Consider the following 26,472-nt stretch of genomic DNA (forward strand, 5'->3'; position numbering starts at 1 on the left):
ATGGAAATTTCAAGGAAAAAATGAAAGTACATAAAATACTCTTTTTTTCCCTTGTAACTATTTATAGTCCCAGAGTCACTTTGTTAGGGTCAAAACACACAAAATCTATTCTGTGTAACTTGGCTTGTCTGTAGCAAGATCACATTTGAGATATGGGTGTTCGAGTTGAGTTTGTTCAGACAATAATAACAAATTTATAATGTTTTTATTTTTAAATACTCTTACAAACGGAACTACAAACTCCCAAAGGAAGGAATTTATAAACTTGGGTTGTGTGTGCTTCTGGAAAGCAGGAAAAACACTTAGAACAAAAGAAATATTCACAATATAGAAAAATAAAGTTTCTTGTGCCTGAAACTAGTAGCAACTAGATATCAAAAATAGATTTTTAAAGAATTCAGGGCACAGGCTGTCATAGGAAAGGAACACTCAAGACTCAATGGATATCATTTTTGCCATTAAAACTGTGGGATGACTGCCTCCGATCCCCGGTGACCGCTTCCTCTGACGGCCCCTCAACATCTCCGCGGACGCGTACGGATTGGGCACGTGAGCCCAGGTCCTTGTTGTTTCACTTCTTGATTTGGAGATAAGAGCTCCTTTCACAATCTAGAGAAGGAGGGATCTGAAGCAAGCAGGGGTTAACAAACGGGTCAGAGACAGAGCTGCCATGATGGGGAGGCGACGACTTCCTTCCTGTCTCCCTGGCGCCAGGCGGGCAGTTGACACAGGACAGATGGGACCAAGACCCCTTGTCCACAGGAGAGACCTGGCAGATACCACGAGGCAGGGAGGATGAAACCCCAATCCAAGTTAAGTCAGCCAGGGCTGGAGAAGGCAAAGCGGGCCCCAAGGGCCGGGCAGGCGGACCCCTGTCTGAGGCCGAGGAGGTCAGCGAGCAGCGGCCAGCGTGGGAACTGGCTCCGGGCAGAGTGGTTTACGCTGTGTTCCAGTCTGTGCCATCCACCCACGGGTAAAAAGTGCACTCGGAAAAAAAGCAGGGATCTGGTAGGGAACCCTGGCCCCAAACCAGAAAAAGGCTAAGAGAGCAGGAATGCACCATACGCCCAAGCTAAAGCCAAGACGGTCTCTTTCTGCTGCGTCGTAAAGGGCTTTCCCAACACCCAGCCCCAAGCTTGCCGCTGCACTTGTAACAGAAGCAAATTTGATTTTTCGGCCCTTGGATTAGAACCCAAGAGATCTGGCACAGCATGAATTAACGAGCATTGACATTCTTCCCAGTCCTTAATAAGGTCTTTTTATTTTAATTTCTTCATTTCTCATAACTAGAAATACTCTTAATGTTTCAGAAGCAGTCAGTTATGTTGATGCCATTAGAAACAGAAGGCCTGACAGACACCAGCTGCAGAAGACACAGTGCCTGCTTTAGAGCCAGCCTCCGAGTCCACGGGGCCTCCAGGCCGGGCGCTGGCTGATGAAAGCGCTCTCACGCTGCTCTTTGAGGCCCATCTTTGTTCCCAGGGGACCGTCCCCGCGCCGTCCCTCCCCGCCCCGGCCATTTCAGTGCCGGCCTTTAACACTCTGCGCTTTCTTCTTCCCTTCCTTCACTGAGGTGTGACATACACAGAGCACACGATGTATGTTCGTTGTGCACCTTTAAGACCTAAATAACCAGCACCTAGGTCTTGACAGGGCCTGTTTCCAGCCTCCTGGAAGTTCCTCGCGTGGCCCCTACGAGTCAGCCCCACCCTGCCCCCGTCACCCGTGGGACATTGTTCTGATTTTATTTTTTACCACCTATTAGCTTCGCTTGTTCTCGATCTAAACAGAAATGGAATCAGACCACAGGTACTTCTGTGTGTGGCTTCTCATGGTAAGAAAAGTGTCTTATGAATTCATGCTGAGTGTGTAAGTTGTGGCTCAGGCGAGCAGTTCATCTTTAATAGCTTTACGGTCTCAGCACCTGGTATGATAGGTCTTTTAAATTTTCGCTCCTCTAGTGAGTGTGGTTTAATTTGCACTTCCCTGCTGACTAATGACCTGGGGCATCTTTTCATGAGCTTATTTGCAAACCTTGTATCTTCTTTGGTGAAGCATCATTTCAAATCTTTTGCCAAACCTTGTATCAGGTTGCTTTTCCTTATGACTGGGTTTTGAGTCCTCATGTGTTCTGAGTGCAAGTCCTTTATCAATCTATGCTTTGTAAATATCTTCCCTCAGTCTGTGGCTTGTCTTTTCATTCTCTTCGAGTGTCCTGAAACGGTAGAAGTTAGCAGTTTTGATAAAATTCAATCAACTCTTTATGGGTCATGAGTTTAATGACGTGTATAAAAATAAAATCTTCGGCAGGTTCAGTCACAAATATTTTCTCCTTTGTTTCCTTCTAGAAGGTTTAAAGATTTAAGTTTCACATTCAGATTTATGATCAGTTTTGAGTTGATTTTTGCATATTGTACAAGGTATGGATTGAAGTTCACTCTTCTGCATGTGGATATCCAGCTGTTCCAGGATTATTATTGAAAGATTAACCTTTCTCCACTGAGTTACCTTTGTACATCTGTCAAAAGTAAATTTTCTGTATATTTGTGATTCTATTTTTGTGCTCTGTTCTGTTCCACTGTCTGTTTATCTACCTTTATGCCAAGAACATGATACATTTAGTACTGCAGCTTTATAATAATGCAAACATCAGGTAGTGTAACTCTTGCAACTTTGTTCCTTTTTTTGAAATTTGTTTTGGCTATTCTAGGTCCTCCACATTTCATAAAGATTTTTGAATTAGTTTGTTAATTTTTGCAAAAAGCCTGCTGATAATTTTATTGCAATTGTGTTAAATCTATAGATCAAGTTAGAGAAAATGGTATTGAGTTTCTTGACTCATAAACATTGTATAATTCTCCATTTATTTAAGTCCTATTTAATTCCTCTCACAATGTTTTGCAGTGGTAAGTGCACAGTTCTTTCACACCTTTTGTCAGATTTATCCCTAAGTATTTCATGTTTTTCATGTTATGGTAAGTGATATTCTTTTATAATTTAATTTTTCTATTGTTCATTTTATTTCTTTTTATCGCCTGACAGCATCAGTAAGAACTTCCAGTACAAGGTAGATGGGAAGTGGTAGGAGAAGACATCCTTGTCTTCTTCTTGGTCTTAGAAAGCAAGCATTCAGCCTTCCACCATGACAGATGGCGAGATGCAGGGTTTTTAGCAGGTGTCCTGTATCAGGTTAAAGCAAGTTTATTTGTATTCCTACTTTGCTGAGAATTAATTATTAGGAATGGATGTCAGAATTTGTCAAACTTTTCTGCACTTAATCAGGTAGCCATATGAGTTTTCCTTTTTAGTTTGTTAATGTAATGAAATATATCAATTCATTTTTAAATGCTGAACCAAACTTGAATCCTGAAATCAAGCCGACTTATTCATGGTGCACTGCCATTTCCTATAATGTTGGATTTAATTTGCTAAAATTTATTCATGCTTTTGTATCTGTGTTCATGATGAACAATCACCTAAGTTTTCTTACCTTATGATATTTTTATTTGGCTTTGGTATGTAATGCTGGCCTCATGGAATAAGTTGGGAAGTTTTTAATCCTCTTCAATTTTCTGGAAGAGCTTGTGCAAAATTAGCATTATCTCTTCCTTAACTGTTTGTAAGGACTCGTCAGTAAAGCCATCAAGACCTAGAGTTTTCTTTAACTACAAATTCCATTTCTTTAATAAACATAAGAATATTAAGGTTATCTCTTTCTGAGTGAGCTTTGGTAGTCTGTATCTTTCAAGGGATTTGTCTTTTTCATCTAAGTTGTTGAATTTATAAGAAAAAAGTATTCATAACAGTCCCTTATTATCCTGTCAATGTCTACAGAATCTGCGGTGATGTTGCCACTCTGTCTCCTGATGAGGCTCATTTGAGACATGACAACGAGGAGAACAGACAAGAATCTGTTGCATCCTCGTCTTTGTTTCTGTGGGTGGAGTGTGTCTTCCCCTCCCTCCAGGGGCTTTAGAATTTGGTCTCTTTCTCACTAGCTTTGAGCAACCTGATTATGGTGTCACACTGCCACTTTCTTCATGTTTCTGTGCGTGGAGCTCGTTGATATGCTTGGATTCATAGTTTTAATCAAATTTGGAACATTTGATAATTTTTAAGAACATTTTCCTGCCAACCCTCCAACTGCACGTATACAAGCTCGCCTGAAGCTGTCCCCAGGCTCACTGCTGCTCTGTTCATCTTTTAAAAATCTGTTTTCCTGTATTTCATCTTGGAGAGTTTCTATTGTTACACCTTCAAGTTCACTGACCTTTTCTTCTGCACTGTCTAGTCTTCTGTCCATCCCATCTGGTGTCCTTTTCATTTTCATCTTGAGAAGTTTTGAGTGTTTTCGTATCTTCCAATCCTCCACTTAACTTTTTGAATATATGGAATGCAGTTCTAATAACTTTTAATATCCTTGTTTCCAGATTCTAAAATCCGTGTCAGTCCTGAGTTGGCTTCCGTTGATTCACTGCTCTCCTCACTGTAGAAAATCATGCTCATCTATTTCTGCTTCTGTGCATGCCTGGCGGGTCTCTGACTGAATGCCAGGCGTCTTGCATTTTACCTTGTTGGGTGCTGGATATTTTTATTCTCCTGTGTTCTGGAGACCTGAACCAGGACAGCTAAGTTATTTAGAAACAGTTTGATCCTTTCAGCAGAGCTTTTGTAATTCGTCTGTCAGGTCCAGAGCGATGCAGAACCAAGGCGAGAGCTTCCTGGGCATCCTCTCCGGTGCATCCTGGGTTAGGAGTCTGAAGTGTCGCTGCTGCGAGGAGTCACTGTTCCTGCTCCCGTGTGAGTGCTGGATGCTCTTCCCTTTCATCCTTTCAGACAATTCTTTCCTGGCCTCGGGCTGCTTCCTCACACACGTGCTGACCGGTGCTGTGCTGCGTCCTTGAGGAGAAAGTCTGAAGCTCTCTTGTCGTCTTCCCTCTGTGCAGTTCTCTCCTTCCACACGCTGCCCTGCAGACGCTCACCACCGTGGTCTCCCGGACCGTCAAGTCCACCTCCTTAACTCGGGGAATTCAAAGGTTCTACCTGGATTCTCATCTCCCTCTCCCACTCCGAGGACAGAAATCTTTCTCAGGGCAGTTAGCTGGGGGAGTTTTAGAATTCAGCTCATTTGTTTCTCATTTCTGTCTTTTGTTGCCCGATGTCCAGTGTTTTTAAAAACACTATTACATGTGTCGTCTGGTTTTATTTTCTTTTGATGGTTTCAGGTGAGAGGATTGTGGGAAATGTGGTCTCTGTTGCTCTCTCTCGGTCATTTTGCTCTCATTCTAGATGGGAGAGCAAATCCGAGCCCTGTTGTCCCATCTTGCTGGAAGTAGAAGTCTATTGTTAACTTGCCGTTTAACGCTATCTTGTATGGATATATTATAAATTATGTATCCATCCTTTTGCTGATAGACCTTTGGATTATTTCCAATTTTGAGTTACTGTAAATAAACTTCTCAGAACTTTTTTACATGTATGTGTTGGTGATACAGCCACTCACTTTTCTCGGGTAAACACCCAGGAGCAGAATAGCCAGGCTGCTGAATAAGCCTCGGCTTGGCTTAGCACATGCTGCCGACAGTTTCCCAAAGGGGTTTACTGTTTAAACTCCCCCCAGCAACGTGTGCAGGTCCCCGCTGCTCCACGTCCTCTAGGCACTTGGTGCTGTCAGGAGGCTTCATTTTAAGCCATCCCGGTGCTGTCGCATTTTGACTTGTATTTCTCTAGGGACTAATGATTTATTTAATTCATGATTTTAATTGAGCATCTTTTCATATGCGTACTGGCCATTAGAATTTCCCCTTGCATGAAGTGTCTGTTCACGTCTTTTGCCCATTTTAAAACTGAATTCTTTAACTTTCTTAATGATTAGTAGAGTCTCTTTGTACAATCTGAGTATAAATCTTCTGTCAAATATATCATTGTGAATATCTTCACTCTGTCTTTGGCTCATCTTTTCACTCTTTATGGTGTATTTTGATAAACAAAAGTCCTCCATTTCAATGAGCTCCATTCTTTTCTGGCTAGTCTTCGGGTGTGCTGTTAGAGCAATCCTTGCCAACCTCACACCGTCAGGATATTTTCATATATTTTCTTCTAGGAACGCTGTCTTCTCCTTCTTTTTGCATATGGCAGCAACAATATGAGACATTTTATGTTACCTAAAACTTCTTTTTGTCCTTTATAGGCTGCCTTTCGGTTCAACATCCACCTGTAGGACGCTGTCCAGGGGCAGCTGGAAGTCAGCAGCGGCACACGGGAGGCTCTGAAGCCACGCCACGGTGCCCTGCTGCTCACACTGCGGTTTGCTGATCCGTTACCACAACAAGTATTTCACTTCACCCTCACTCCATGCTGTAGTGTCTCTGCTCCTTCTGTTCTGAAGTTTCTATAAACGACAGACTGAAGAGCACTTCTCTTTGACCAGTGTTCCCAAGAGTGAGTTTTTATTTCCTTCTACTTTTTCATTGTTTTCTAAATTCGCTATAATAAACGTGCATACTTTTAGTTAAAAAGTAAACTTAAAAAAAAACCAAGGTAAGTCGTTGTGATTAAAGTGTATGTATGTTTTTCCATTTGTAGGAATGAAGTATGTTTGACGATTCTTTCCTAAATAGATTATGTTGACCGTGCACGGTGAATGTCTCCGGCAAACAGAGCAGTTTCGTTCACCTAGAAGCTTTCTACAGTCTACACATTTTCCCTCACCAACGACGTACGGTTTTTATTAAAGTGTTGGTCAAGCTTTTTTCCGCTCTTGATCTTACCTCATCTGCAAATGAAGCCACGGAGAGTTTTTAAAACGTAATCATTTGCCAAGTGTCATTAAATAATTACCAAGAACAGTGGTTGAGCAATCAGTCCTTTGTGATACCATCCGCGTTGCAGGAGCAAGAGGAAGGCTTCTGGGTAGAAATATGCCAAGTGAGCTCACCCTCCGCACCAGAGTCCTCTTTTCCCGCGCTATTACAGGACAGTTTTTACGGAGGTAAATCCAGTCACCTGAGCAGCATTTAGAAATGCATAGTTTACTTGACAGCATTTACAAATTATGTCTTTTCCTCAGAATAACTTACACTGTAGAAATGCTTCCATATGCTAAAGTTGGACACACTATAGTAATGAGAAAGGAAAAGAGATGTCTTTTAGAGGGTAGCTTTCATAAGCATACGAAACCACAGCCTGCACAAGTTAGCAGTGCGGTCCCTTCCGAACTGACCACAACTGGTTCCCTAATTCTGCTGCTCTCTGCTATAGGCTGGGAGCGGATTTTGCCACAAAACAATCAGTCAGCAGGAATTCAATTATGATTTATCTAAGCAATGAAAACAATTTGATAGCAATCATAATTTTTATGTTTTAATGAAAAAAAAATACTTTTTTTCTCAAATCCTTTCTATTCTTTAAGGTCCCAGGAGGGAACAGTTTCCAATTTCAAATTCCAAAACACATATGCAGTAATTTCAGTTAACTCCTCTCCATCCTGACTCCAGAGCAGTGGCTGGCAAACTGTGGGCCACGGGCCAAATCCAGCTCGCCAACTGTTTTTGTAAATAAAGTTTTATTGGAACACGGCCGTGAACGTTTATTTACATGTTGTCTATGGCTGCTCCGTGCTACAAAAGCAGAGTTGACCAGTTGTGACAGCGACTTTGTAGCCCAGAAAGCCTGAAATATTCTAACTGGCCATTTCTAGAAAAGAATTTCCTACTTCTGTTTTAATCAGTATCTCCTTATTTCTTACGTTGCAGAAATAAATGGGTGCTACTACTGCCAGCACTGCTTCTGCTCCAGGGTTTTGAGGATGCAGCCAGGCAGGCTGACAGCCAGCTCTCCCCAGAGCTCCAATAAGACATCACAAAGTTCACCACCAAGAAAGCAATGAATCCTTTCTTCTCTGGAATGAATGACAATAACAATGACCCTGGCAGCTACAATGCACAGAACCACATTTGAGAACTGTCCTGAAATTAATGTTTTCCAAGCAAAGGGATCTGTAAATGATTTTGAAAAATCTTTTTAGCCTATCTCTCTGCTGCTAAGTTCTGAGTAGCTTGACAAGGAGGTGCCACACTCCAAGACATGAAGCTTGTTGCTCAGCTTTCAAAGTCAACACCCTAAAGTAATTCATAGACCGATTTTTAAAAATTTCTCAGAACAAGTACTTTCTTTAAGAAATACGGAAGCAATACTTTTTTGTGTAAACCTTTTGTTCAGGCGACATATATAGCATTCAGGTGAACTTGAAAAGAGAAACAGCAAAGCCAGTTGACCATTTATAAAATATTTCACGTCTGATGGTCTGTGTGAACAAAGACAACACAAAAACAGCCCTGGTAGATTGATTCAACTCTTAGGATAAACCACCGGGATAATTCTGAACACTAATAAATAATACAACTTCATAGTGAAAACAGACAGTTGTCTTCGTCCAGTCTAGCTGCTGTAACAAAAATACCATAGACTGGGCGGTTTGTAGAAAATTTAGTTTTCACAGTTCTGGAGGCTGGCATGTCTACGATTAAGGGGCCCGTGAATTTTGGTGTCTGGGGAGAACCCGTGCCCTGGGTCATTGACAGCTTTCTTCTCCGTGTGTCCTCAAATAGCAAAAGAGGCAAGAGATCCCTGCGGGGCCGTCTTTATAAGGACACTAATCCCTCATGGCCAAACCCCTGCCCAAAGGCCCCACCCCCACCACGCTCGGGCTCCTGTTTCAGCATATGAATCTGGGGGGACACAGTCCACAGCATTTCACCCCTTGGTCCCCCAAATCCACAGCCTTCTTGGGTGCAAAGTACATTCACCCCACCCCAACAGCTCTGAACGCCCTGACTGTGCCAGCGTCAGTACTGAAGTCCAGGTCCGAAGTCTCACCTAAACATCACCTAATCAGACACGGGTAAGACACGAGGTGAGAGTCACCCTGAAGCAAACCGCTCTCCCGCCGTGAATCTGCGAGATCAGGCGTGTCATGCGCTCCCAGAGCACAGCAGAAGGGCAGGCGCAGGACGGACGCTCCCCATCCCAGACGGGAGAGAGAGGAAGGAGGGAAGTCCCGGCAGGCCCCAAGCAAGTCCAAAACCCAACTGGGGAAGTTCCATTAGGAATTCTAAGGCTGAAGAGCAATCCTCTTTGGCTCAGTGCTCTACCCTCCCGGCCCACTGGGGCTGCAGCCCTGCCTTCAGCCTTGCTGGGCAGGGCCTGGGGCCCCAAAGCTCCAGGTGGCCCTGCCAATACTTTGGTTTTCCAGAAGTAGGGTCTCGGCGGGGAGGGGGAATGGCACAATACAGGTTCATCTCTGGCCCAGAAAGTAAAGCCAGAGCATAACCCACAGACCTCAAGGGAATGAGACTAATCAGACAGAAACACCAAGAAGTTCTCCCGAGAAGGGTCCTGTCCAGGCGGCCTGTGCACGCCCTCTGCTCCCGGCTCCCTTCCCTCCTGGACGTCCCCTGCGAGCGCCCTCTCGGGGAGGGGCGCCCTCTCCGGGAGGGGCTCCTGCCAGGTCAGTCCCCCCCACGTACAAATGGCTGACCTGCTGCTCCTCTCAGAAGTGTCTGCACGTCACTGTCTGCAGACCTGGGCGCTCCTGGGGAGGAGAGAGCCACTTGAGGGCCTGTCTGTGGCGGGACAGCACTGGGCTTGTCTGGGCGTCAGTGAATAGTTCATTTATGATGAGACACGTAGAGCCTGACGGGCGGCATGCTTGCTAATGTCCGTTTGTCCTTCCAGAAGCCCTGTCCACCCTTCTCACCCAGCCCTGCTACCCAAGAGGGCTCCATCAAGGGATGTTTGGTGTTCTGGCCTTTGGTTGGGTTCTGCTAAGCAAGTCACCAGCAGGGACAGAGGGGAAGAGACAGCGAGGGCCAGGTCCTGATTCCCCTGCCCCCTCCCCGCCTGGCCGCTGCTGCAGGGGCTGCGTCCTTCTCCCGAAGACCGTGGTCCCTCCATGCTTCCCTCTGACACAACAGCAGCGTCAGCTGGCACTGCAGCTCTCTCTCAGGTCACCCACACCCATCGCCCTGCCGGTGCCCCGGGGGGGAAGCTCCATGCTGGTGCCCCTTCACTCCAGGTGGGTAGGGCCTGCCCCCGACCTCCCCTAACCTGCCCATTCCAGTGGGCACCACAGGGAAGCCAGTGCTACTTGAGATCCGGGACTGACTCTGGGCACCTGCTTCATTGTTTTTTGGTGGGGGGGATTAGTTTGTTTGTTTGATTTGTTTGTTTGTTTGTTTTTTAATGGAGGCACTGAGCTCAGGACCTCATGCACGCGAAGCGTGCATTCTGCACCCGCCCCGCCCCAGCTTCCTATTTAAGCTCCAAGGACTTAGGAGGGATAGGAGGACCGGTGACCATCCTACAAATGGGGCTTCCTCTGAGGATCAGCAGTGACACCCCTCCGAACAGAAAAGAGCCCAGCGTGGTGACTGGAGGGCCCCAACCCCTTGACCAGAGCCAGAGAGCCTCTGTCGGGCCTTGGCTTACCTTTCTGTGTTCAGTGGAGGGCTGTGGGCAGACGAGCTGGAACCCAAGCAGCAGGAGGGAAGCCAGGACACTGGGAAGGAAAAACAGCAACAGGCGGGGCGGTGAGTAAGCTCCAGGAGGAAGGCGCTTCTGCGTCTCACGGCGGAAGGGAGCGCAGCGTCCACCCCGGGCCCTGGGAGGCGACCCAGAGGGGCGCAACCCAAAGGGGACGCGAAGGGCCGGCCCCACGGGAGCGGAGGCAGCTGTGTGCTGCAGGTGGGGCCGCGGCGTGGGGACGGCCTGGGTCAGACCCCGCTCTGCCGCTCACCAGCGAGGTTTCCAGGTCGGGGCACGTAACCTCCTCGAGCCTTAGTTTCCTACGATGGGGACGATGACAGAAGCTGGCTGCGGTCTGGGAGGACCGCACGCGCTCACACGCCATGCCGGGCACAGAGGTAAGGGGCAGTGCCGGCCTGCCCTCGCGCAGGTGGCAAGGCCAGGCCAGAAGTGGGGCTCCGAGCCGCCGGGGGAGGGCCTCCCACACCCCCGAGCTCCCTCGGAACCACTCTTCTGCCATCCTTTAGTGTCACTTATGTTCTCCGTGGGTGGATTAGCTGTGTTAAGCCCCACTGTCACCAGCCCTGATTAGGGCTTGTCATCAAATAAAGAGAAGGTGTAGAAACAGGAGCCAGCTGGCCCCAAGACAGCAGGGTGTGCTGGGAGGGCCTGAAGCTTTGGACTCAAACACACGTAGGCTGAGGTCCAGCTCCGCCGTTCCCGCTGGGGCGATCCCAGGTAGGCTAACGCCTCTGAGCCCCACGTCCCCATCTCCTGGAAGGACCACTGAGGACGGCAGAGGGGAGCACCCCCAGCACAGCCAGTCAGTGGAGAGATGGGTACTGCCAGTGAATCAGGCGCCCAAAGCCCCCCGATGTTGCACCGCCAGCGGCGCTGTCCCAGCGTCCCTGCACAAAGGCCGCTTGTCCCACGTGCTTGTCTTTTGAGTCCTTTTTCAGGGCTTCACCCCGAGGGCAGTTAAGCAACCCAGTGGTTCTCAACCTTTCTGAGGTCTCCAAAGTCACGGAGAGACGTGAAAGGTGCCCTTGTCGAGAAGGCTCACCGTGTGGAGGGGGGCATGAGGAAAACCTGCCTGCATCTGGGGCCATCTCTGAGAGTCCTAAATCCCACGCTAATCCCCACTGCGTGAAGGTGAGCCCAGCCCAGCAGACCTCGCAGAACGGGTGTGGACGGGCTGGTCTGAGACCCTGTGATGGACAAAATGCAACGGGAAGGGGTGTGTGTGAGCCAGGCGCTACATGCGTCTTTGCTGTCTCAGAGCTGCACTGCGCTCTAAAGCTAAGAACCAAGGGGATTGCATATGCACACATTCCAAAGAGAAAGGCTGCACCGTCTACTTGGATCAGAACCCGAGGTGCCCCCCTCTGCCCCCACCCCCCTGTGCTGCAGCCCCTCACCCCCCTCCAGCCTGAACAGGGAGTGGGTGGGGGCGGCGGGATGGAGAAGAGTGTGAGGGATGCTGGCGAGCTGAGCACAGCCCCTCCCCGGCCACAGGGGAGGAAACGCTGGAGCTCCTTTCCAGGCAGACGATGAGGGCAAACATCCGAGGGCTTGGTCTGGAGCGCCTGTGTTCAGGGCATGAGGACTGGTGCCTGATTCTCCCCTGAAAAGCATTTAAAGGCTAAAGCCTGGCTGGAGCGTCTGGGAGGGCCGAGTGGCGGGAGAGAGGGCTGGCGTGGGCGCAGCTGCCCGTCTGGACCTCGCAGGGCAGGCGATGCTGGGTTCTCCCATGACTGTGTGTGGGCACGTGGAAAGCAGGGCTTTGGTTGTCTTGCAAGGACCTCATCTGAGAAGATCTCTCACCAGGGTCAGGTCATCCCAAAAAGACAGGTGATGTGTGGTGTGTACCCGGAGGACCCGGAGCTGGGGGCAGGTGGTCGGAGGCGGCCAGTTCCCGCACAGCTGCACCGGGGGGTGCACAGCAGGAGACCCCTGCCGGGGGAGGTTCTCCACACGACCAACCACAGTGCCCTGACGGGAGAATCCACAACTCAGACACCTGCCGACCCAGGACAGCAACAGCAGGTCACAGCGGGCACCAGCCCTACTGAGACCCTCTTCACCCAGCCACCTCTCTCCCCCACGGCCCCGTCCTGGAGGAACCGACGAGGGCCAGAGGGAGCGGGGCGGGGAGGGGGCCCGGAGCCCTCTCTTCCCCACCGCAGGCGTCTGAGGCCAGACCAGGCCCAGGACCGGGGAGGAAAGCAGCTTGCATCCGGATGAGAGACTGAAGGTTTTCTGTCGGACTTAATACAGCGTACCTATACACAGAACCCTTCCAAGGACGGAACCGATTCAGAAAAATATCACGTGAAATTAGTGGTGAAAGAATCAAAGAGTTGATTTATAACTTGCTGAGGCTCTGGGCCAGTTCCGTCTGAGAGAACTTTCTACGATGATGGAAACTCTGTCCTGTCCAATGCACAGACGCGCGGATCTGCGCTGCTCAGCACACAGGGGGCTCCGTGGGGAGGTCTGGGTGGCGAAGTTACTGACGTCTTCGCTTCACCCAAAAACCACCGGAGGAAAACTGTAACTAAAACGTCTAGAAGCACAGGCATTCAACCATTAAAGCCATCCCCTCCCACACACACACATCTTTCTGGGCCTTCTGATACTTGCGCATGAGACAGCCCATTAAACCTGCAATGGACCAGAAAACTGCCTAAGACCTCTTCCAGGGCCGGGGCAGGGGCATCTGGAGGAGGGGTGTGGACACGGCAGCAGGAAAGAACAGTTCCTTTCTAGCTGTGTCCTTACTGGGTGCAGTCTGTCTTCCAAACCAAGGAATGTGTGCATCACAGTTCAGGGGTTAATGCGCCCTGGTTACACGACCTTCTTGGGCAAATCACCTCTGCTGCTCAGTTTCTTCATCTGTGAAATGGGAAGAAGAGAACCCACCCTGCCTCCCTCAGATGAGTTGATGTGCAAAGAAGCAAATTATGAAACCGTGCCTGCAGACTGCAATCATATGTAACACATTCTGGCACTGTTTACTCATTTAAAAAGAAAACCAGATCGGTGTGGTTTTGTTAAGAAAACAAACAGCAGCTCCAGAAACGTGTCACACCTCAGCGGCTCAGAGCTCTTGGCACACACCTAAGCCACACGCTTGCAATGCAGTCAGGAGCAGTTCTGCATAACCGCTCATCCCAGCCTGCACTTCCCTGACAGACAGGGGGGCTTGGGCTGGGAGACGGAGTGAAAGACGGGAGGAGGGGACATTCTAGGTCGTCCACTGCCTCGGAGGAACCGCGTGCCAGGCTGTCTGGTCAGCTCCACTCCCAGATGTGTCTACAGCTCGTCCCCTCGCCTCCTTCAGGTGTCTGCCCAACGCCTTCCCTTCTCCATAGGCCTCCCTGACCCTCCATAAAATGGGGCTCCGTCTCCCAGCCCAGCCCGCTCACCTTTCTCTAGAGCACTCACCACCTCAGATACTGTGTACTGTTGACTCCCATTTCTCCCTCTGCCCGCGAGAGCAGAAGCCCCACGAGGTCGGAGTTTCTGTCACTGCTTTACCTCCCAGCTCCCAGCAGCGTCTGCTACGCAGGACACAGGAAGAGCTTAACTCACTGAACTAACTAACGCATGGTGCCTTGTCACCTTGTGACCTACAAAATTTCAAGATCCTTGGAAACAGTGTGATTAACATATTTTAAAAAGTCCAAAGTAATTTTGGGAGCTTTTAAAAGCTCTTCTACGAAGTATTTCTAAAAATCAGAGTGCTTTTGAGTCTCTGTGTGACTTCCCCAAAAATCTCTCCCCGTAGGATTTACACAAGAGCCGGCAGCAAAATGTCCGCAGGTGCTTCTTGATGCAAAAATGCAACACAAGTTATAGTGAGATGTTCAAATGCTTCTTTTCTTCATCAAGCTGGGCCCTTGTGGGGCTAAAATGCATAGGGGCACCCAATAAAATTCATGCTGAAATAAAATATCAGTTATTAAATGGGCTCTTCTCTGAATGGAATAGACTGAGGTCCCCCGGAGGGGAAGTTACTCTTTGGGCCGCACTAACAGAAGCCAGAGCAGTATGTAACCCCAGGGCCCAGACAAAGCCCGGCCAAGGGCTGAAGGTTTCCGCCCCTGCCCTGCAGGCTCCGTATGGGGTACCCACCCTGTGCACACACACCTGTCTCACTGGTGGCCTGCAACTGTGCCCACACCTCTTCAAAACACTGACAGTCTAGCCCACGGCCCTGCGCCTCCTGACCCAGTTCGAAGCCAGCGTTTGGGGAGCGGGAGGCCTGTGTGTGTCGGTGTGTGTGCAGCTCATGTGTTACTTCACTTGGATAGTTTGCTTTGGCAAACTGCTCCCAGCTTGCAACGGCTTTGACAGGTTGAAGGCTACCAGGGCCTCTGGCAAACAAATCCCACACTCCCCTCCGAGCGGTGGGGGGAGCCACACTCCTAGCAGACCTCCCGACTCACCTTGCCGCAGGGACAGCCCAGCGCCTCACACCGCTCAGGAAAAAGTCCTGCCGTTTACCCGGGCCTGTTTGAGACTTTAAACACTCCATCATTTCATTTCCTCCCGCAGAAAGTACCGCTCACCGAAATCGGGTATGAGGCCGACACCGCGGGCCTGGGCCGCGCCGCCTCTGCATTAGCCTGGGCGCCCTTCCCGCCCCACCCCCGCTGTCCCCGACTCCAGTCGGGGGGCCATGTCGCAGCCACTGTGCGCCTCGGACTGCTTCCAGGGACGTAATGCTCCTTGAGCGTAAAAAGTCACAAAACAAGAAAAAAGAGCAGAAAGGAAAAAAAAAACTATACTTCTTTTCTTCTTCAGTGAAAACAACCAAAGAGACATTTTGGGAGCAACCTGATCACAGACAGAATTATAGCGCCCTTCACAAAAGAGAACCAACATCTCAGCTTTGAAGTGGAATCGCCACCGACTACACGCTGGAGAGCAGACCGTTTTGCTGGGCATGCGCTCTGCTGCCTTCAGCTCGGCCCGCTGCCTTCCTCCGACAGCACTGAGAGTCAAGGCAGCGAGAGAGAGATGGGTTACAAGTGACCTTTCACCAGGGAACCACCTGGTTACCACTGATCTCAGTACTTACTGAGTATTACTTCATTTCATCTCCACAACCATCCTATCCAGTGCTTTTATCACACCCATTTTGCAGGTGAGGAAACTGAGGCACAGAGAGGCAAAGTCATTGACTGAAGGGCACACACACACCTAATGAGTGGCAGAGCCTGACTTCCATGCCAGCAGTCAGACTCTTGGCCTGGACTCTGAGCCACGGCGCTCTGGGGCCTCCAAGGACCCAACGCACCTTCACACCAAGCGTTTGCCATATTATTACATCAGTTTTCTTCCCAGACTGCATGAGGCTGTGGCTTCACACATCTGTTTTACTTTCTGTCACTGCTTACAAAAATAATCAGAAAATAAGTGGATACAGTAAAACTTCACGTATCCAGCCTCACTAGAGAACATTCTAAGTTTTAAAAATAATCGAAGTTAACCATTGAAATCCCCACCTTAAGAAAGACTGTATTCTATGTCTTTGCCCTGCTTCCTCACACAGAGTATGCTGGGCTCAGGGAACCTTGTCTAGATGGCTCAGAGTCACCGGCTTTCTGCAGCATTAAGCGGCAGTCCCGGAGCAGAGCAGGCTGAGGGCCTGGGGCTTTCTGAATCTCATTGGCCCTTTGCTGGCTCCTCCCTGCTGACAGATAGTACTTCCTGAACTGCGGGTAAGTAAACCTGTGCCTCTGCTCTGGGCTTCCTTCAGGTCGGCCTTGGCCGCGGAAACCTTTAGACTGCCAGGCTGCAGCCAAAGCCGAGCCCAAGCAGGCTCAGGGAGGAGGCCGGGCTGGCTGTGGTGGAGGGAAGTTTCCACCTGAGAGCGTGGACGTGAGGACCTCTCTTCTAACTGCATGTTGGGTTTTATTGCTAATTTCCAGGTTCTCCGCTGTTGCAGCCATTGGTGTTTCCTGGACCAGAGCCTCTGGAAAAGCGAGGTGTTCCGTCACAGCACAGCTTTTTAAGACACAACAGGCCCCCTGGTGAACTCCCCTCCTCCAGGACAGGCTTGTTGAGGAAATGGTTTCTGATACATCTTTGCAGCAGGAACAACCAGCGTGGTCTTGGCCCAAACTCAGGGCTAATAAACAGCAAGTGAACAAAAGGAGGGCAGGAGAGGCTGCAGTGAAGGGAGAGAGAAAAGCAGGAGAAGGTGGAAACACCAGCCGCCCGGAAACATGAGGGGCCGCTGTGGCCCACCCACACTCTCATCAGTAAAGCGTCTTCTCCGTTTTCTCCGTGCTTCCCAGAATTCTCCGTCGGAAAAACGGAAGAACTTGGGGGCGGGGGTGGATTCCTGTAAGCTGGAGATATTAGCCTGATCCCTGGCTGAAGGCTGGGGTGGGGGTCAGTGTTACCCTGAGGCACAGACATTCACTTGGGTACACAGGGAACAGGTACTTGGCAGCCCGGTGATCACACCTTGACTCTGTTGAACCCTTTTTGGTACAGAAGGTTCTAGCAAATCCCACAGTCAAGTTCTGAGTGATGAGGCTACATGCCAGGTGCCGGACTGTGCCAGGCATAGAGAAAAATCAATACTGTCTGAACGCCTGCCATCATTTCATAGGTACGGGTTTGCCAGGGCAAGCCTCCAAAAACTACCTTATTTCCTCCGAGCCTCTAAGCCTACCATTCAGATGGCTCCTACCGGGCTTCCCACAAAAGATTCCAGCAGCTTCTTCCCTAGTACCCTTGAACTCTTCTGTGCCCACCACCTGAGGGGCGTTCATGTGGTGTCAACCATGTTCCCCAGCCTGGTGATGCCAGGGCTTGTAATCACACAAAATACTCAGAGAGAACGTGAAGAGAGTATCTGTGAGTTGTTTCTACACAAATGAAGCCGAATGCTTTGGAAAGACTCAATAAAGGCAAGTTGCCAAGAAAATTAAAAAAAAACCACTGGCAAATTAGGTGTGGATGAGACAACTGTAAATGATTAGGGGCAAAAATAATAAAACTCTAGAATCATTCTATACTCAGATTGCTTCGCAAATGTCTTTAAATTCCTACTCCACTTTAAAGAAGCCCGAATGGATACCTTAGATAATGCTTTTGGGTGCAGTTTGTGCAAGAAAGACAATCAGGAATTCACGCTCAAAGGAAAGTCGTTGGCCCCACGTCAAAAACTTGGTGAGTGAGCGTACATGTGTTTTAAGTTAAAAGTAAACTGTTAAAGGTGTGCGTGTGTATCATGTGAACGATCTCCTGCTTTACCCTACTTTTGTAATTAACTAACGATCCGGATCAGGAAAGAAAAATTTTCCTCTTTATTTCTCTTCCACAAAGGATAATTATTAAGCTATTTATTCACTATTCAAAGAATATTTATTAAGCATCAGTTAGGTGGTGGTTTAGATGCGGGCTACATAAACGCTGTCCTGCCTTACTGATACCCGGCCTGGCCTCTGCCCCTCCCCTTCCTTCTCATGTCCCGCCCACTCCCCTCATGCCCCTCCCCTTCCCTTCGTGCTCCTCCCCTCCCCCTCGTGCTCCTCCCCTCTCCTCACGCCCCCCCCCTCCCCTCACACCCTCCCCTCTCCTCATGCCTCTCTCCCTCACCTCACGCCCCTCCCCCTCTACTCATGCCCTCCCCTCCCTCTCATGCCCCTCCCCTTCCCCTCATGCCCTTCCCACTCCCCTCATGCCCCTCCTCTTCCCCCTCATGCCCCTCCCACTCCCCTCATGCCCCTCCCCTTCCCCTCATGCCCCTCCCCTTCCCCCTCATGCCCCTCCCTCCCTTCTTCCTTCTGCTCCTCCTCTTTCTTGTCGTCTTCCTTCCCGTATTTCTCCTCCTTCTCCCCATTTCTTGATCACTGGCACAGGGACACTAATTGACCCCTTGGCCCTTCCCAATGATCACGTATTTCTCTGCCCCCGAGGGGAGTCTCAATGTTCATACCTCAGCTATCACTGCTTTGGGTCTTTCTCACACTTACACACACACTTTCTCAACCCCCTTCTTTCTTCCTTCTTGTATTCAGGATCTTTTTCAGTTGCCCCAAGAACAGCCACCTTTCCCTTCCGCATTTCCCTTCAGTTGTATTTCTCAGCGAAGTGGCTGCCGGGCATCACAGCACCCTTACTCCACAGAAGTGTGTGTCAAGGAAGAGGAAAGCCTTAAGTTGCAGAAGACGACAACCAGACACTTGACCTAGGGCCATCAGCTGTAAAACCCTGGAAATGATCCAGAATTCTCCTTCATAAGAGCCATAAAAGTGACCATCTAACCCTGTAATCCCCTAATTACATCTGCATTGCTTCCAAAACTACTCTTCAAAATAGCATACCCGAATCAACTTTCACCGCTTGTTTGGCATTTTCAATACTTTTGTTGTCCTCTCTGCTTTCATTTCAAGGATAAATTATGTCAACTATATGAAAGCACACCCCTGAGGTAAACAAAGAGCCCCTGACCAGGCAGACTGGCTCTAAGGAGACTGCTGGCTGGTCATGGTAGACGTGCTTGCTTCTAGGGGGGAACAGAGCCTCCTTCCACTCAGGTCCTGAGCAAACACATGAAGACATACCCAAAAAAGGGTGCACAATTTGGAGCACGTCTTTCAGAAATACACACACTTCTGGGTTACGTAGTGCCTCCTCCTCTCTAACTTGTGACAGATAACAAACACTCCTTAATCCAGCCTTGACCACCCCTCTGGTCCTACAGATCTCACTTGCCTGGAACTTTGCATGGCGTCCACGGCTTGTCCAAGGTTCAATGGCAACTCGCTAACCAGCTCCACCAAGTTAAGATCTTAGTGTCTCGTCTGCTGTGGGGTTTGATGTGATTCTTTTTATTACTGCAGACACTGAGCAGGGTGGAGATACTCCTGCTATGTTAATACTCAGGGCTCCTCTATCTCTTTCAATGTGAAGGAAGCTGGCTTTCTATGTCCCTGTGGCTTGGCAAGAACTGAGGAGGGATTTTTAAATGAAATCTCTATATATCAGAATTGTGAATCCCCTTCAATGTTTTTTCCTCTCAGGGATTTTCTTGGCAGCTAACTCCTAATTTGACCGGTTTTCTCTCTGGGCAGAGCAAGCCTCTGGCTTTCCCAGTCCATCTTGATGTATTTGGTTGCCTTGATAAATACTAAAAGGCCTTTATAGTTGCATGTCTGTGTGTTTCTCATCTACCAATTGTCTATCAAAGACCTCTCACTCGTAAGTAACCATTGCCCTTTCCCCCAGAACATTTTGAAAAGCATTTAAACAAAAGGCACTTGAGTGGTTTTTTTCTTTCTGTTTTTTTCTTCAGGATCAGCAAATTTATGTGGCCTGAGAAACAGAATGCTAAGTGGTTTATGAGTACCTGGCTTATGAAGAAGGAGACCTGATGGAAATCTTCAGCTGATCTCTCCCAAAGACTCCCCTGTCCTCATAACCTAAGTTTGCTTTCCCTAGTCCTTACAGCAGGACTGCTGGAGAAATGTCATCTGAGCAGCTCTGTTCAAAGCATCCGTTTGGCAGGACCCTAATCCCAGAGGCCTGTCAAGACTTCCAGAGTTCTGCCCCGAGGGTAGCGAGGCCACATCCAGCTTTCGACAACTCCGACCCTGCTAATTTCTAACCTGTGGGCAACTTCTCTGAAATAACACATGGCTTGGAGGTAAGCCCCCGGGCCTCCCTTGAAGGGAGGTGGCCTCCATTCCGCAGATCATTTCAGAGGTTAATTGCAGGGGCATCAATTAAAATTCCAAGCACTAAGAAAAGAAATTTTGCCAAAGGGACTTCTCCCAAGTGATGCCTTCCGGTACAGCTGGGGTGGCCACGTTTCTGAGGGTCCCACTACTCGTAGGAGCCTTCCTGACCATGTGGGGAACCTACCTTTTATCTGCTGCTCTTTTCAATGCAGCTGAGTATGTGACTGTGACCTCCATTTAGTGTCTCCCATCAGGTTCTGGTGCTCAGATACGCTGCGGTCCTAAAGGGACCAGTGGTCCAACTGCCTTTCTCACTCCCTTGTGGTTTTACAGCGGTGTGTCGGGTGCATACTTCCACCCACAGGGTGCATATTTTATGTCTTGAAATAGCTTTTAAATTATTTCCTAAACTACGATTTATAAAAGCACACTTGCTAATTTAAATTCAGATCAGACACCAAAGATTAACTCAGAAGAGGCTTGGGCTGCTCTGTTCATGGCGGGATTTTGCAGGGGCCTCAGAGCAGAGCGTTTCCTGTCTTCTCTGACTCCTTCTGATACATTCGCTTATGTCACTGATGAAGAACCCTGTAGCTCGGCATGGGTCTTTGGACTCCAGGCCTGCACATGTCAGTTCATTACAATTACACAAGCTCAGTTCAGTAAAATTACACAAGCAATTACAGACTAAGCTCACACGCACGCACAACAATCAATTAAATGCCAGGCGTCGGCCTGAGCATCTGCCTGGCAAATGCTCTCGCCCCGCTTGGGCAATCACATGTGGCACCACCATAATAACAGATTATAGACCGTTTCGCTCTTTAGCGTAAGTTCTGGGCATCTGGGACTAATGCAGAGTTATAGGGGGAGAACTACAAGATATCCTTGGTGATCCAACTTTGAAACAAAAAGCCCTTTCCCTTTCTGGATTCTGAGTCAGTTTCCTTAAAGAGCCTCCTGGGACTGCACGAGGAGCTTCATGGAAGAACTGTTACCAACTGCACTCACTTACCTACAAGGATCAAGACTTTCCTAACACGAGGCAGCTAAAACCAACTGCAAAATACACTGGCCGCTGAGGCTGGGGCACGAGCTGTCACCCATAAATTCGGCTTTCAGATTCTCGTGTTTATCCAAACAGACTCATTCATCTCATAATGTGTAAATATTACAACTTCAAAGTTATAAAATAAATTTATCTTAATGAAATGTTGCTGTTGGCTATTTGATGCATTGAGATTTTTTTTACAGAGGCTTTTGACTGAGGAGTTTGTACAGGGCCCAACGGCTTAAGGGAAGTTTGAAAACAGCCTCAGTGACACAGACTGCAGTTCGGGAGCACCGAGCCCTCCCCCAGCCCCTGACTGCACTGAAGGAATAAGCACTGAGTTAAGCACCGGGCTCCTGATCTGCACAGAGAGAGAACACCACTCTTTCTACCTGCTCTGCATGATTGATACCCGTATCAAACCAAAAAATATGCAGGTGCAAGTCACAGATGTTTCGAGCAGAAGGCACCAGAGAGGTCACCTTTTAAATATGCCAGGTGAATTAAACCCCAGTCTGTGCAGATGCAGCCAGAGGACAATATGTTTAAAGTTCTTCAGGCAATTCTATTGTGCAACTATGATGGATGTTCATCAATCCAGTAACATTTTTATTTGAAAAAAAAAATCTGAGTCCTAGATGTCTGCCAGCAAACAGCAGAGCGCAGCCTAGAACCCAAGCCACTTGGATCTCGGCGCAAGCACCTCCCGCCACCGCACACGGCGCCAGCCTCAGCTCCCTTTGTGAGTAACAAACTTACAACACGTATGTACCCAGCACATCAAACATATCTGTGAGATGCAGGCTCTCAAGCTACTATATGAAACTGTATAGCAAAACTCAAATATCAAATGTCTTATCTTCCTGTTGCCTTTTGAAAGTTTCTCCACTTACCTGGGAGACCTCATGAAACAGGAAACCATGGTGTTGGGGGTCCCGGGAAAAGCAGGGGCTCCTCAGAGATGGTGCCAGTTTCCTGGAGCCGGGAGTGGCGCCGGGAGTGGTGCTCAGCTCCTGCAGGAGGAACAACACCACCATGTTTAGCATCGTCTGCTTGGGAAGAGTCTAGAGCCCCAGCTTCCGTAGCCTGAGTTGGCCGATGACACCTGAAGTGAGCAAGTGGAAGACAGTAGGACAGAAGTGCCCCGCCCAGCGATGGTTAGCAGATTCCCCAAATGAAATCTGATTATGTCTGAACACGAGGCAACAAATCTGCAGGACACTCAGCACAGTGCTCAGTGCATCACCATGAGCACGGCCACCTCAGCTGCTGAGCAGGCAGCAGGCAGTAGGCAAATCCGTGTGGGAAATCCAGCCCCAGTCCCTGAAGGCTGCTGACCTCAGGGGAGCCGCTGCACCTCTGTGCCTTGGCTTCTTCCAGCTGCACGGCAGGGGTGAGAACACTACCCGACAGAACAATAAATGGCGTCCCAGTGCGTGCTCGAGATGGACAGGCTTTGAAAACATCACACAAGTGAAAGGAGCCAGGTACAAGGCCACATGCTGCGTGACTCCATTTATAGGAAATGCCCAGAATAAGCAAATCTATAGAGACCAAAAAATACGTTAGTGCATCAAGGTCTGGAGGGTAGGAGGGGCTCACGAGTAAGATGTTTCCTGGGTGACAAAAATGCTCTAAAATTAGGTTGTGATGATGGCTGCACAACCCTGTGAACATACTGAAAAAATTGTACACGTTCAGTTGGTGAAGTATATGATACGTGAATTACATCTCAGTAAAACTATTCAAACAACATGGCCCAAAGAACCTGGCGGGTTGTGGAGACGGAGCAGACGCGTGTCACGTGCTTAGCGCAGGGCCCGGCGCAGGGGACACTCAGTTTAGAAGTTGCTCTGATGACACACATACCGGAAGAGGTCGGGCAGTACTTAGAATGCATCGTCACGGCCAGAACAGGAAGGTAAAACCCCTTACGTACAAACACTGCTTCACTTAAACCTTCCCTAAACACAAGTTCCTAACAGTCAAATGGGCCAACACTTTCGAAGGTAAATTATAAATAGCCCCGGAAAGCCCGGGGTGGGAGGTTGGGCTGGAATGTTCTGGAACACGGGAAGAAAACCATGGGCTAGACGCCTCTCCCCCCACACCTCCTTCCAGGGAAAGCCGAAGACATGAAGCAGGGCTTCCCCGTGTGCCCAGGGGTCCTCTCTAGTAAAGCCAGCGTTTTCCAAAACCACGGGTTTCTGAATTCGTCTCAGGACTTCAGACTTCCTTCTCACTAGAAAGGGGAGGTGGGGGGATAAATTACACGGATTTAAGAAAAGACAGTCAGGAGAATCAGGTAATTCCCTTTGTGGGGGAGAATAATCAAGATTTTTAAAACGACCAACAGTTCTTTCTGGGGGTTATTAAGAAAGCCATGCCTCTTGACTGTGATCGCCCCTAATTAGCCATCAGCAACTCACGGAATTACTCATGGCATTGAAGACCCTTAAATTCTTGGCTCTCAGCCCAAACTTGCACTGAGATCTGCCAGGAAGAAGGCCAACCAGAGCGAACTGGACCTGTTCGCGCCCTCTGAACCGGAGGCACGGCCTTGCTCTTGGCTGAGGAGCAGACACGCACAAAGACGGGATTGAACTTGGGAGTCAGAGGAAGTCTTTGCCAAGCTCCCGACAAAGATCAGCTAATCAGTAATTACGTCCTCAGCACGTGCGGGGCTCCGGCCTCTTCCAGGTGCTGCGGGATTCCAGAGGTGAGGCAGTGCAAGGTCTCGCTTTACAGTCCAGCTTGCACGGGTGAGGATGAGGGACATGGAATTATGTGGGGAAAGCTGGTGTTTTCCAGTGCAACATAGGGTCATCAGTGCCATCCAGAGACCCGAAGGGAAAACCAGGCCAGTGCAGGGGTAAGAAAATGACTAGAGGGGGCTGGTCAGGAATCAGCAAGGAAGACGGGGCTTCAAATCAGCCCTCAGCCTGTGTGGGTCACAAAAGAACAATCCAGAGTGGCTGGTAGGGCTGTACATGCTGTAATCAGAAACACCTGCGTCTGAGACCAACATCGCATTTACTAACCAGGTGACCTTCGGCAACCAACCCTTTCAGCTTTCAATTTCCTCATCTGTGAAATGGGTGCACTGTTTGTAACTACTTCATAGACTTGTTGTGAGTACTAAGTATTTATTGAGACTCTGTGACCTAGGTGCTACATACACGCACACACACCAGGCATGGGCCCTGCCCTCGAGGACATCACAATCCAGGTGCAAGAGGGCTATGCACTTTAAAGAAACTGAAACATAAGTAAGTATAAAAGTAAGAGGTGTGGCAGAAAGTGCAAGGTGCCTCGGGAAGTACACCGGGCAATGGTCAGAGAAGGCCCTTCTGAGGAAGCCCTCTGTGCCGGGCCCTGAGGGATGAGCAGGGGTCAGCCAGGTGAAGGGGGAGGGGCACCCCAGGGAGAGGGACTCGCAGCGGCAAAGGCGTGTGAGGCGCTGGGAGGAAGAGGAAGCAGCGTGGCGGGGACACAGAGTCACAGGAGACGAGGGAAGAGCTGACCCCCGGCTGAGGAGAAATCCCTCAGAATCCGGTAAATGCATGGCTAAGGGGACGAGGGACAGGGCATCACAGGTGACTCCCACCAAACTTCTGGTGAACGGAGGTGGCCAGAGGTGCTAGCAGGGCCGTTTTCAGGTTCGGTAAGGAAAGGAAGGACAAGGTGGAGGGAAGAGGCCGGGACATGAAGCTGTGGTTCCCAAATCCAACAGGAAGTCAACCAGGAAAACCATCTTAAATTATCAAAATTGTTTGCAAATAGATTTACAGCCACGGCTGATAACCATGAACCTCGTCTCTCCGTGTGTTTATTTTGCCTTCAGACAGTTGCTGATGACAGAATGAAGCCATCACAATTTCACATGGCATTTCACAATATGGCTCCTTTCATCTTTATGGCGCCCTTTTAAAATTTGTATCTTGCATGTATGTTTAATGTGGTCACATAATACATTGATAGGTTAAAAAAATAACCAAATATGGGTTAGCGTTGTACGCTCAAACATTTTTTTTTTAACTCATGGAGAGTGCAATCAAAAAAAAATTGTGGCGGCCACTACTCTTGAATGTTTTTTGCACAACTTCTTGTCAGATTGGACTGGTCACTTTTCCTCAGGAGATGGTTACGAGCTTGTTCGGCAGAGCGGAGAGAGCGCGGCCGTTTCCTGACGTCCACGTGGGCTTCCGTGGTTGTAACAGGGAAGGGCAGATCTGACTCCCCATCGGATCTGTTTCTTTCACTTTAACCTTTGTGTTCTATTGCTACGTTAATCACCAAAGGAATGTCACCTACAGCTTAAGGTACACATGGTGGCCCATCTCTGGGATCCCTGCCTCCCACGCCTGAGCGTTCAGCTGAGCTGCACCCTGACCGGGCCCACCGGTAAATAACTGCGGGGAAGAAATGAACACATCCTTCCTTGAGTCTGACGCAACCCTGGCATATCTGCAACAACTTGCCACGTTTTCCACTTTCCCTCCTCATCTTCCCTCTTTGTTCTATAAAAGGAGCTAGCATCCCAACCCAGGCAAGATGGTGCTTTGGGACATTAGTCCACCGTCTCCTTGGTCTGCTGGCTTTCTGAATAAAGTCACTATTCCTTGCCCCAACAACTCATCTTTCAATGTATTGGTCTGTCGTGCCGGTATGAGCTTGGACTTGGTAACACCATTAGCACTGTGTTAAGTCAACTCTGCTTTTCAAACTCTGGGTCATGACCCATTCGTCTGTCATGAAATCAATTTTGTGAGTCACGACCTGCACTTTTAAAAAATGAAACAGAAGAGAATGAAAGAGAAGAGAAAATACCAGCGTGGCTCACGGTCAGAAGAGCTTAAGGGCCCCGGCTCTGGAGGCCCAGAGGCACTGCGGGAGTCTCACTGTGACGGGGAGATGAAATTGTGAGGACGAAGCAAAGACATGCTGTCCAAGCCCAGGAAGTGCCAGGGGAATGCTGACGAGATGGGCAAGCAGGAGCCCTTGTAGGTTCTGGAGCAGGAGGGACCTGAGGAAAGTGAGGTTTCCCGAAAACCCGTGCGGCAACAGTGCCTGCGGGCTGAGTACACACGCATCTGTGGAGCCAGCCGCCTTTGGGGTCTGCGCCTGTTGATTTATAACCTTTCCTGACAGTGAACAAAAAAATGGGACAATCTAGTTTCTGTTAGAACACGT

General features: G+C 49.0%; 1 protein-coding gene across 1 annotated transcript in view; it reads right to left on the minus strand.

Moving 5' to 3' along the window:
- The window catches only part of THSD4 (thrombospondin type 1 domain containing 4), a 484,828-nt gene that overhangs the window by 437,988 nt on the left and 20,368 nt on the right, over positions 1-26,472 (minus strand). The window contains 2 exon segments of the mRNA XM_072951118.1: positions 10,489-10,558; positions 22,173-22,292. Of these exon segments, the coding sequence (XP_072807219.1) occupies positions 10,489-10,558; positions 22,173-22,201 (99 nt within the window). The 5' untranslated portion in view covers positions 22,202-22,292.

Source organism: Vicugna pacos, chromosome 27 (genome assembly GCF_048564905.1).
Source record: "Vicugna pacos chromosome 27, VicPac4, whole genome shotgun sequence".
In the NCBI taxonomy this organism is placed as follows: domain Eukaryota; kingdom Metazoa; phylum Chordata; class Mammalia; order Artiodactyla; family Camelidae; genus Vicugna; species Vicugna pacos.